Consider the following 12,520-nt stretch of genomic DNA (forward strand, 5'->3'; position numbering starts at 1 on the left):
TGGCAGTTAGGAAGTCTCCAGCCAATCTCTGTGCATTAGAGAGGGAAGTAGGGAACCGGGGAAAGAGCAGGATCCTGGCAGCCTGGCCCTGGGGAAAGGCATACCCAGAAAAGAGAAGGGTGAAGCAGAAAACCTCTGGGAAGCGGAATAGGAAGCAGTCCAGGGAGAAAGCAGCAAAGCTGGACCCTGAGCAGACATTGGCTGCGTGTTGTAGAGTACCTGGGCTGGAACCTGGAATAGTGAGCTGGCCTGCTTTCCTCTACCAACCACTGACAGAGTGGCATTGCCTGGACAATGGGTGCAGTGAGACTTTATACCCTGGCAGGGGAAACCATGAAGTGACCTGGCCGGAGTTCCAAGTCATGAAGAGGAAGCTGTAGCTCCTAGAGTGACAGAGGGGCCACAGAGTGAGAGAAAGGACAACAGGTTGAGAAACTGCAAGGAAAGGTGTCAGACCTGTAAGGGAGCCAATTCCCAGAACAGCCAAGAGGAGATGTGACCTGCAATGAGTGAGTACCCTTGACAGCATATAGTAATAATTGGCTGCTATTGAAATGTATGGTATTTGAGGCATAAAAAATGCAATGTTTGACTATGCTAATATAGTCTTGCATATGCTTTTGGCAGGGAAACAGATTTTGTACAAAGAAGATGGGAAAAGAATCCAAGCAAATATGCATACAAATACTGCATACAAACTCTCTTCAGCAGAGAGTTTTTGTTGATGATGATGATACTGAGACTGTAATATTCCAAGAGCTTTCGTCAAGGACAAACTTTTAAATACATGCAGAGATACATTTTTAAAGCAAATTGCATCATCTGCAAAAATGCTAAACAAAATCCTTTTCTTAAAAGTACTTTTGCCACCCCTCCATTCATGAAGTGACTGTTAATCCTCTTTTATTAACAAAACAGGCCAATTTCCTCCTTATGCTGCAGCCCATTTATGCTACACCAGTTATGTACATTGATTGCAGCAAGGAGCCCACTATCTCTTTGTTGCCGGGGATGTTCCCCAACTGGAGTACAGCTGCCATAATAGCTATATGAACATAGCCTGTTTGAAAGAGGACTATGTTAACGTGAACTAGGTATCTTTTCATTTGCACCAGCAGCGTCCACACAGGGCAATTGGATCACAACACTTTGGTGCACTCTACAATTCACACCCTGAAATCTCCATTGCAGCGTAATGAAGACAATCCCTAAGTGGCTGAAGCCCAGCCTTGTGAAGATGGAGATAACCCCAGTAGGTTGGGAGAGAACAACTGAAGATCTGAAGATGATTACATTGGCACACCGATAGAGGGGGTCTGACCACCTTTTGTGCCACAGGCCTGAAATTTAAAGACCTGACTTATTCTGGACCTGCCACTGGTAGCTCATGTAGCAACAATGCCCAATGTGACTTTGTTGCATCTTCTTATGCTAAAATGAGCGCTTAGGGTATGTCTACACTGCAGCTGGGAGCATGCTCCTCAGTGTGAGTAGACAGACATGCACTAGCCCTGCTCGAGCTAGCGCACTAAAAAGAGCGGTGTAGCTGGAATAGCACGGGTGAGGCACCTGACTACAAACCTCCCTGGACCACCTGGTATGTACTTGGGCAGCTAGCCCAAGCTGCCACCTGTGTTACCCTATCTACACTGCTATTTTTAGTGCACTATCTCAAGCAGAGCGAGTGTATCTGTCTACTTGCACTGGGAAGCATGCTCCCAGCTGCAGCATATGCATCTCTACATAGGGCTACATCTAAAGACCACAACGAAACTGAAGTTAGCTCAGAACATATTAAGTGGAGCAGCATGCTGAGAGCACAAAACACTGAGCTGCACTGGCTGCTTATGAGTGGGTCCGGGTGGAATTCAGTGTCAGTGTTGACATTTAAAGCCCAGAGATCAGGTTACTTGAGACACCTGTGCCATGTGGTCTTTTAGTTGTGATCAGTTGAGGAGCTCGAACTTGCAGTCCCTCTCTAGAAACAAAAGCCATCTGGCAGGGCATTCTTTGTGAAGGCCCCTTGACTCTGGGACTCATTTTCCTCTTTGCACTGCAAGAGCCTGCAGTTGTTAACCTTCTGCACACTCTTTTGGGTCTTTGAGGAGATGTGAGGGGTAATGACATATTTTCCTGGAAGGGGTTTTATCTGTTTTCTGCTGATTGATGTTTATGAGCACAATATTTTGATACTGTGGAATTTCTACTTGTTTAATGGTGTCCAGACCTTGGGACAGCAGCTTATTTAAATGTTTTTAATTTGAAAGAAATAAATGGATAAAAAAAATAAATATAAAATTGCACAAACAAGGCCAAGCTTGGGGGCCAGACTGTGAATGAGTACTAGACAGGATAGTATTAGTCAGACATGCCAAACCTGAGAAAAAAATGCAGAAATTGAGCTTGGTTTTGGCTTAATTGGCTTGTGAGTTGCTTGTTGGCTAGTTTTTGGCTTGTAGCTTGTTGTTTGTTTAGCTTGTAGCTTCTTTTTTTGCAAAAAGAAAAGGAGTACTTGTGGCACCTTAGAGACTAACAAATTTATTAGAGCATAAGCTTTCGTGAGCTACAGCTCACTTAGCTCACGAAAGCTTATGCTCTAATAAATTTTAGTCTCTAAGGTGCCACAAGTACTCCTTTTCTTTTTGCGAATACAGACTAACACGGCTGCTACTCTGAAACCTTCTTTTTTTGATCAGCTCCCAGAAAGGGGTGGGGGTGGGGGCAAGCAGGAGCATGCAGGGAGAGAGTCAGGGGTGCACAGCAGGCCCACCACAGTCCCAGACTGCACACCGGAGGGATCTAGTCAAAGAGTGTTGGGGTTCTTAGGGACTGACTTGTTTGGCCTTGTTTTGAAATGGGATTAGCCTGATTTTTGGCTCATTGTGAAAGTCAGGGTGCTTATTTACCACGTGAAAGTTATCAACTGTGGTACTAGTGCTGCTTTATCACTCCAAGAGCAGAAAGCTGCCTCTGGTGTTCCACACCACCATACAGGCAGGAATTGAAGCAACTGTTCGCCACAGGTGTGCCCCGGCTTGATCAGGAGCAGCAGCCCACTAGAGCCCTTATTTTGGAAGATCTCAGATTCCTGTGCTAGGGGAACCCAGAAGAAGCACTGAAACCCCACTCACAAGAACAGAGCAGGAGTGTTGAGTAGCTGTCCCAGCAGGTCTGAATCAGGGGAGAGAAGATGCCCACAGGTCCATGTCCCTGACATTCTCAAAGGTCCCCCTCTCTTCCTGGAGGGGATTGGGGAAAATAAAAGCTCACACCTCCCGCCCTTGGCTCAACTCTCCTCATGGAGGAGACAGGAGAACAGTCTCCTTCTGCCAGTTCCTTTCTCCCTACGGAGTGAAAAGGGAAATAATTTCCTTATGGCTATGAAGTCTACAATTTCCTTCCCTGATATGTTACATGTCATGACAGATGAAAATAGGATGAATTTAAATTGTACCATTTGTAACAGAGTAAGATGCAGTGAGTAGAAATCTATATATTCCAGATTCAACTACACCACATTCTGTGTTTACTGGAATGGAACACTTCTTGAAAATAAATATAGTAGAAAACCATGGCCAATATTCCTCATGTCATTTGTTTTGGATGTACTGCCACTGAAGATATTTTTTCTAGTATGCTGTATACTTTGTATGTATTGTGTTTAAATTCACCTTTCCTGGTATACAGGCCCTGCTCCCGCCCCCCCCCCCCCCGCCACAGGCACTCACCAGTTGTCCAGAAACAGGATCCAGCACACATAGATGATGAAGATGGACACTAGGACCCAGCAGGCAGCATCCTGGAGCTGCCTGCCAGCCTCAGCCAAGGAGAGGGTCAGAGGGAGCTTCTTCCTTCCGTGACTGCTAAGCAGAGCTCCAGAGAAATTGGGTGTGTGGGATGGGGGGCGTGGGGGGGCGGGGACAAAGCCTGCTCAAACCACACCCGTGGCTGGCATGGGTTCCCGTGATAACCGGATTTTTAGTGTTCGGTCACCAGTGTTAACCGGATACCTGGCAGTGTGTTCCTGCCACATGGGGAGATGCAGACAGGAGGGAGGGGAAGCAGCAGGGTGCCAGCAGAGCTCCTTCCAAGCCACAGGGGGCTGCTTTGCCTTTCCTCTGGTTGGAGCGCTCCAGCAGGGCTGTGTGACTAAGCTCACTTCCCTAACTCACCCGGCCTGGATGCGCCCCCTGCCTGACCAGTAGGGCCTAAAAATAGGAGGTCCTAAGGTGATAGCCTTATTAGCCTATGGGTTAACCCAGCCCTGCTGGTGTACTATGCACTTGAAAGGGTATTGTAAGAAACAGCAATGAAAAGCTACTTACCTGAGTGTGAGCATTTTTTCTTGAAGAAGCAGTAATATTGGAATAAGAGCTGACAGATGAGGCGGTGTTCAGGTCATCCGTGCTCAGGTTATCAAGGGTGTCACTGAGGCCACTGCTAACTGAGCTGCTGTCATCCCAGCTGTGGAAAAAGAAGGATTCTATTTACCCACTGAAAGCCAACGGACAGGAAATGTCCTCAAAACAATAGTCTCTATAGTACCTTTTTTGCATGACTTTTACACAATGAACATTAAGTAATATTTGCTAATGTACAATACGCATTAGTTTTCAGACATTTCTAATTAATCACACATTTTCAAATGTGTACTGGTAGCTGTTCAATTAGTGAAAGACCAGGACGTCTTTAAAAATGTAATATCAGCTCTGGGCAAACACTAATTTAAGTCATTAAAAGAGGTTGTTTCATGCTTCATTGCAATCACATTCAGTACATTGGCAGGGAAATCCATTAAAGCTACCTGTATTGATAGCCAAAGCATTATTAACAGCTTGCAGTACCCTATGGATTTCCAGCCTACAGAAAAATAAAGGAAATATCTCTTCTCCAGCCTAATCAACTGTCAGTTAGGCAGCCAATATTTCCAATAGCACTGTTTTCTTGTCTCAGCCTTTGTCTGGTGGGTGCTGTGTCATCAGAGCAAGATTCTTTGATCAAACATTCACTGGAACTGGTTACTTAGAGAATAGAAGTTATACATTTCATAGAAACACAAACTATTGTTGCTGTTGTCCTTTCTGCCTCAGGAGATCTGGGAAGCAGATATGGAAGAGGGCTATGACAGCTCTATGGCAAGATCATCTACATATTCTCATGCAAGCCCTATTTTTAACTTGGAGGGACTGGGGTACAGGGAGTTAGAAAAACTCCATCTCCAACTTCCTTACAGAAGAATTCAGAGGAAACTCAGTGAGGGGAACTGGCCCTCCCCAGACACAGAGGAAGATGGTGGCTCCACCCCCTCGTGGGCAGAGCCCTAACCCCTAGCTCCATCCCCCAGGAGCCAAGGGGCAGGGGTGGAAGTATAAAGGCGGGACCCGGAAGCTCAGTAGGGGCCCAGCCACTGGAGGGAATACATGCGACCCCTGAGCACTCGTGCTGGGAGGTGGCTGCAGGCCCGCAGAGTACAGATGACTGGCCCGGACCACCCAGACCCCAGGATGACCTGACCCCGCAGGAGACAGACGACTGGCCCGGACCGCCGGCTGGCCCAACCCCGACAGAGCTTCTGCTGGCAACTGAGGCACTCGCTGATCACCTTACCTCATTGGACCAGCAGGGTACCTGTGGAGGGGGAGTGTGGAAGTGGCCCAGGGGTAGTAGACCCCTGTCTGTTGGAGCTGAGTGACTTTGTTTCTTGCCCTGCTCTGAACCAGCACCTGGCCTCATTAACTGCCTGCAGCCCCACCTGAGTGAGAGTTGGAGCTTGGTGACTTTGTTTACTGCCCCGCTCTGAACCAGAGCCTAGGCTGATTGATTGTTTGCTGCCCAGCCTGAGTACAGGCCGGAGCATGAGACTCTTTGCAGCCCCACTCCGAGGCTGGGGCTCCGTAACTGTGTTTATTGTTCGGCCCTGACCACAGGCCAGAGCTCATGTCTCCTGTCACCCCCCTGATTCCCCACATCAGGCGACCCCCAGAGACGTGGGGCAGATTGGCTGCCCACAGACCCGAAGGAGGAGGAGCCACTCCCCTCAACGGACTACAGGAATCTTGCAGCATTTCCTGGCCCTTCTCCACTTGAGTACCTCTCTGTAGTGTTACAATCTGATCCTGAGTTTTACATCCTATGGGGAAAAACCCACACAGGGCAGAATGGAGGAGTTAAGGAGATTAGGAGAAATTGAGATCTTCCAGGTGAATGTAAGCAAGTACAAAACTGCCACAGAACAGACAAAAGTGGTGCCTGCTACTACCTGAATTCCAAATAAACTATTTCATACAGCTGCAAGTATCATGCTACCAAGGCTATATTTTGTATGCCTCCGTAAATGAGAGAGTAGTAATACTAGACAGGCAATATGATAGCCTCTCTGCAGAGTTCACCCAACACATTTCCATCCTGGCCTGCCGTTCCCTTATTAATCCAGGTCTGGATCATTCCCTCAACAGTTTTATTCTTTCATACAGGAGCCAGCCAGTCCAGTGAGTGTGAAAAATTCAGTCTATCACTTAACGTTTAATACTGAAATTCGATTCATATCAAATAAGCCTTACCGACATTATTATGTCAGGGGCCTATAGACTCCCAGAGTTGTAAAAGGCAGATTCTGTAAGTCCTACAGTTTGCATCCAAATATATTAAAAACTGGAGCTTCTATTAACAGGTTGAATAAAGCTAGACACTGGGGATCTATAGTATTGCTAATATCAGAGCAGGGAAAACAATGGAAAAATCTGACAATCCTTGTTGTACATGTGCATCTACAGAGGGTTAAACCCACATATTCATTACTACATGGAAGGCTTTGGAATGTGACAGTAGCAGCTACAAATTATCTAGATGTTGAGGAGATCAGAAAGTTCAGTGCACTGGCCGGTATCCTAGCAGCCTCAGAGACTGTTACTTTGAATACTGCAACGGTAGAGACTCAGTTTAGTACATGACCTCAGTGGCAAAAGAAACTTATTTCAGAAGGGTGAGAGCAGACTACAATACTGCACTCTCTGGTATTCAGTGTAAGGGCTACAAATAAATAGAGCTTCTGCACCATTGCCATGTCATAGACAGTAAACACGATTTAAGAATGCAGTTTTATATCTGATTGATTCTAAAAACATGCTGCATAAACCCCACATTGACAGGGAAGGGGCGAAGGAGGTTCTAAAGGTGTACTAAAGGAGACCGGATCACTTTAAAAGGAGGAAGCTGCTGTCCGTAAGGGGAAGTGCTGAGAAGGCTGTGGCTCTTGAAGCAGCAGAAGGAACCCAATGCCAGAGACTTTCCCAGCTCTGTGAAGAGTCTGTGAAACCAGGGGCAACCCCAGCAGCAGGGCTGGCTCCACGCACCAGTGAAGGAAGCAGGTGCCCGGGGCGGCCAATGGAAAGTTGGGGCGGCATGTCCGGGTATTCGGCGGCAAGTCCTTCATTCCCTCTCTTCCTCTTTGGTGGCCACTCAATCGGGGGTTTTTTTGTTTTGTTTTGTTTTCTTCGCCGCTTGGGGTGGCAAAAAAGCTGGAGCTGGCCCTGCCCAGCAGGGAGAGACTCCTTTAGCTACCTGTCCAGAAGGACTGCAGTAAAGCTGCTATGCAGGCACCCCTGAAGTTAGGGGGTGCCACTGACCTTGTCTCTTTTTGTTGATCCCAAAAGGGGCTTGTTCTCTGTTGAATTTGAACTTTTGCTGTTCCCCACCTGTGAACAAAGCAAGACGGCCTGTAAAGGCAGGGCCCACTGCAAGAACTAAAAGGCTTGGGCCTGGACTGGGCTGAGCCTGTGGTGGTAACGGAGCATGGCAAGGGGCCTCAATCCAGGTAGGGAGGTGCCCCAGAGAGACTCTTTTACACATGCCTTACTAGGACTTCTATTTGTTTCCACTAATCATTTATATCTGCTGCCTTTTCAACCTTTTAGCATTGTCTAATGTGATAGATAGGGAGCTTCACAGCCTATAAAAGTCATTATTCAAATACTACTTGTAACCTAGGCATATACTGTTTGCAGTACTGTCAAGCATAATAACTGGAAGTACCTTTAATTATAGTTAGATATTATCAAAGACAGTATGCCCTGGCAAATACAATCAGCAGGATGTGATGTTGTGTTGTATGCTGTCACAGGCACCATGTTTGAGTATAAAATACTAAGAACAAAACACACCCATTTTATTAAACCTGTCTTAGAGCATTTCTCAGAGCTGTACAACTCACAACAATATTTTTTCAATCTTTAACTCCAATTTTCTCTTTTCTTTACACCTTTAATCCTTAGTTGAGGATGTCACCATAAACCTTTCCGGAAGAAGGTTCAAATCTTCTAATTTATCTCAGTTTTAAAACTACGTAACTGAAGCATGTTCACAAAATCTACATACAGACAGTCTCTGTATTCTGAAGCTCAAGTGCCTTGGCGGAATTAATCTTTCAGATCATGTTTTAACTCTCCTATGGCTTCTCGGTGATGTTTCACACTTGTCATGAAGACTCACTCAGTGTATTGGTAAGCTCTGGAAGCACTTCTGGCTGCCTTAGAAGATATGCAGAGAAATGCTTGACAGCTACTCTACTGACCTTTCAGAGTTTTCACTACATTAGGCTGGAATATTTCTCCAATCTCAGGTGGTCAGAAGTCTTCCAAATGTTTAGGAGCTCTTGAACTTAATTTCTGCCTATGCTCAGTCCCAATTATTTTATTTTATTTTATTTTATTTTATTTCATTTTTGTTCCACTCATACCATCATAGTTATTTGTTGGTTCTGGGCTTTTTCAGCATCTTTCCTTTGGAAGCTCTCCAAGTCTGATTATTCACAGTATGCTGAAGTTGAACTAGAAGCACACACAGAAGTGTCCTAAGTCTTCTTTCCATCTGAAATTCTGCTGAGGATAGTCCATTAAGCTAATTATGTTGGAAGATGTAATGCTTTGCATCATACAGCAGATTCAGAAATATTAGAGATGGAAACACCCTACGAAGTAGGTAATGTAAGTCATTCTTCCTGGTCGTGGAAGATTGTTCTCTTGAGTGCATTTTAGCGCACCGTCCAGACTACTTTTACAGTGTTCATGTAACTGCATCACTTCTCTTATTATAATACTACCATTGTAATTTCAGATTCTCAGACATTACCTCCCTATCGGTAAGAAATAGATCTAGTATGGCTTCTCTAAGCTTAGGTTATCTCATTTCTGGATAATTAAGTTGTCCTGTATGTAATTTAGGACTCTTATTGATAGTAAATGGTTAGCTGTAGCTATTATCAAGCAAATGTTTGACTAAAGACTGTGATGAGTGTATTATCCTGTAGAAAGTTCTCAGGGTCATACAGCCTTGAGAGCTGGTCCAAGGATATTTCCTTCTACCTCTCATCTATTCCTGATGATTGGGAGCAGATACACACAGTAACTTCTGGTCCTATTTCTTTTTATCCTTCAATACACTATTCACTGTCAAACTCAGGAACATTTTAGAGGCTTCTGACATATTGTATAAATCTTTAATCTATTTTTTTCTTTTATCTCTCCTGCATAATAATAAAGGTCGTTGGTAGCACTATCTATTACTAAGGTTGCCTGATATTTCCCATATAAGATCGTGTTTTCAGTTGCTTGTAATTTTGCCAAACTATAATTGTTTGGACTAAAATTTCTCATGCCAGATGTCTATCTCAGGCTGATTTTTTTTTTAAACTTTAGCCAAGACCGTTCAGCTGTTTCTTACAATGAGACTTGGGGAAAATAGTGTTTTGTCCATATTAAAAAACTGTGGTGACCTTTTTGAAAATTTCTTCCACTCCCATGCTTTGGAGAAGGAAACTTGACTTTTGGTAAGGGGATGGCCTTTCTATAAGGGATGTGCCTTTTTCTGTCCTCATGAAAATGTAGCCAAATGATAAACCAGGGGTCGGCAACCTTCGGCATATGGCCCATCAGAGTAACAAGGGATGGGGAACATTGACATTTGATGAGAAGCCAGACAATGGAGAATTGGGAGTTGAAGCCAGCAGTGATGCGAAACAGATGGGGAGGTGTGTGACTTGAGGCCAGAGACAGGGAGAGAGAGTTCTGATGAGGAGCCAGAAGGGGGGAATTGGGACTGGCTGGTCAAAGAATAAGGAGCTGTGGGCCAGGAGTTTGGGACTGGGAGTCTGGAGGGTGAGACTCAGACTTACTGAGCAAGGAGACTGTGATTGGCTAGATGAGGAGAATGAGGCAGGGGTGAGGTGCTAGGAATGGGAAAGAGACAGGGACGGGGAAGAGACAGGGACAGGGTAGAGGGGATATATCCAGGGTAGAGCCTGGAATGGAACCCAAGATTTCTGAGTTGTCCCCATTTTTCTGCTGTCTGCAAATACCTGTGAAACCCAATAGCACAATGTGTCTCATCCCTCTTTACTGTTGGTCCACATAGAAGATAACAAAATACTACTGCTATCAGTTTCTCTGTTAGCTCAAGTGGCTGAAGTCTGTATAAAGGAACTAAAGGTGTGGTTTTTTCTTGTTTTTTCCCGCCCATTTGCTTTTTAGAAAAAAACTAGAAAATTACACACAAAATAACTATGTTAAAAGAACATTAGTAAGGTTGCAAAGTCAAGCACTCAAAAATTAGCAAATGCCAGAATTAAGGTTGCCTGTGTAACCTTAATTTGCCCCCCTTGCACATATGCATTGTGATATAATCTTTAATTACATAATCATAACAATGCCACAGTCTTTAATTATGTTTTTTTACAATTACCACTGCCTCATTCAATGCACTGGATGGAATAAAGGTGGTGATGAATTGGGATTTTATAGTAAAGGACACTGTTTTATGAACCTCTCCTTCATTTATTGCATAAGTTGGAAGGCAAGTAGTGAAAGAGGCAGGGTACTATAGGAAAAAAAAGGATGCTTTCAGCAGTTGAATGCTGCCCTTCAGAACTGGACAGGGGTGGCGAGTTATATGGGCCCATGGTGCCTGTACTCCAGGAATATTCAGGGCCCGGAGGCCCATCTCCACCAATGTTTGGGGCTGGGTCTCAAATTGGGCCCTCAATATTAGCCGATGCTTTTGACCTTTTCTCTCGCTCTGCCTCTAGTCTCCATCTGTAAAATGGGAATAACACTACCCTTCATCTTACAGGGCAGTTGTGGAAATAAATTCATTAATATTTGTGACACACTGAGATACTATAGTGATGAGCATTATAGAAAATCCAATGAGGAAACTCCGTCTTCGGAGTAGGATTTGAATAGTGTATAGTAAATAAGGCCTAGTGACACACAGTGAACAACATGGGGAAAACAAAATATCTAATAGCTCATAGTACCCTTCATTCTGTGCACTGAATGGGGCAAGGGTCCTGTGAAAAAAATATTATGTGATCATGTAAATAATAGCTATCATAATGCATATGCACAAAGGGGCAGAATTAAAGTTGCATTGGAAACCTTAATTATGGCATTTCCTAACTTTTCAGTGCTAGACTTTGCACCCTTAATAATGGTCTTTTAACATACCTGTGGGATTTTGTGCGTGTGTGTGTGTGAATATTTATCTATACTCACCTTCCAGTTCTAAGAATTATTCCAAGGTTTCAGTCATACTCACTAGGTTATAAGCTCCATCCAAAAGCTTATTTCCCATGTTCCTTGACGCTGTGTAAAGACACTTCTGTGCACTAATTTTCCTAATGTTTCTCCTTTTGTTTCAGAACAATTCAGTTCTTGTTTCATAAATTAGATGTGCCTAACAGATTATTTCAGATGGCTAAAAGAGAATTCTAGTTACTCCTTGCCTAACAAATCCTGCCAGTTTTGAAGCCAAAAATACCCCTTCTACTTAAGTGGAGACCATCACTTCTGAATTGTCTCCTCTTATCACAGAAGGCAGCCTATTAATACTTCACAAATCCAAATGCTCTATGAAAAGCGCCAACTGCTTGAACACAGAAAACATTCCATGAATTCTATGAATGAAAAACTTGCTCTGTACATCAGTTACATGTCCATTAGTTAGCTTTCAATATCACTCTTCTCCTTGTTTCACCAGTGCTTGAACAGTGGACAGATCTTGGTATAGTAATCTTTTGCTGGTTCTAATTGACCTGACTAGCTCCCAATTGTTCTGGAAATATTATGGGCTAATAGTGAGGTGTCTGAAGTCAAAATGTGTATACGTGTGTATACAATTAGACTGCAGAGCTGGATGAATTTATAAACATTTTTCCTACATGTACTGTCTCAAATTTAAAAATAATTTACATTCAGATCTGTTGATGCTACTTTTGTGTTTGTTTTCCATGAACATCCAAATGACTGAGATTGACTTGTACTAACGGTCACAAAAAGCTATTTTTAAGCATATATACAAAAGTGTTTTCACTAAAATATTTGGTAAGGGATCAGACATTGCTCAACATAGCAGGGGAACAAAGTTCCCTTTGCCAGAGCTCTGGCACAAAGGCTATTAAACGAGCCAGACAACACTTGACTAAACCCTATGCAATTAACACCTGCAGACATGTGCAATTTCTTTGTGT

General features: G+C 44.0%; 1 protein-coding gene across 1 annotated transcript in view; it reads right to left on the bottom strand.

The window, feature by feature from the left end:
• NAV3 (neuron navigator 3) overlaps positions 1 to 12,520 on the bottom strand; it is a 355,811-nt gene that overhangs the window by 91,903 nt on the left and 251,388 nt on the right. The window contains 1 exon segment of the mRNA XM_043492958.1: positions 4,326 to 4,464. Coding sequence (XP_043348893.1) covers positions 4,326 to 4,464 — 139 coding nt within the window.

This window comes from Dermochelys coriacea, chromosome 1 (assembly GCF_009764565.3).
Source record: "Dermochelys coriacea isolate rDerCor1 chromosome 1, rDerCor1.pri.v4, whole genome shotgun sequence".
Classification (NCBI taxonomy): Eukaryota; Metazoa; Chordata; order Testudines; family Dermochelyidae; genus Dermochelys; species Dermochelys coriacea.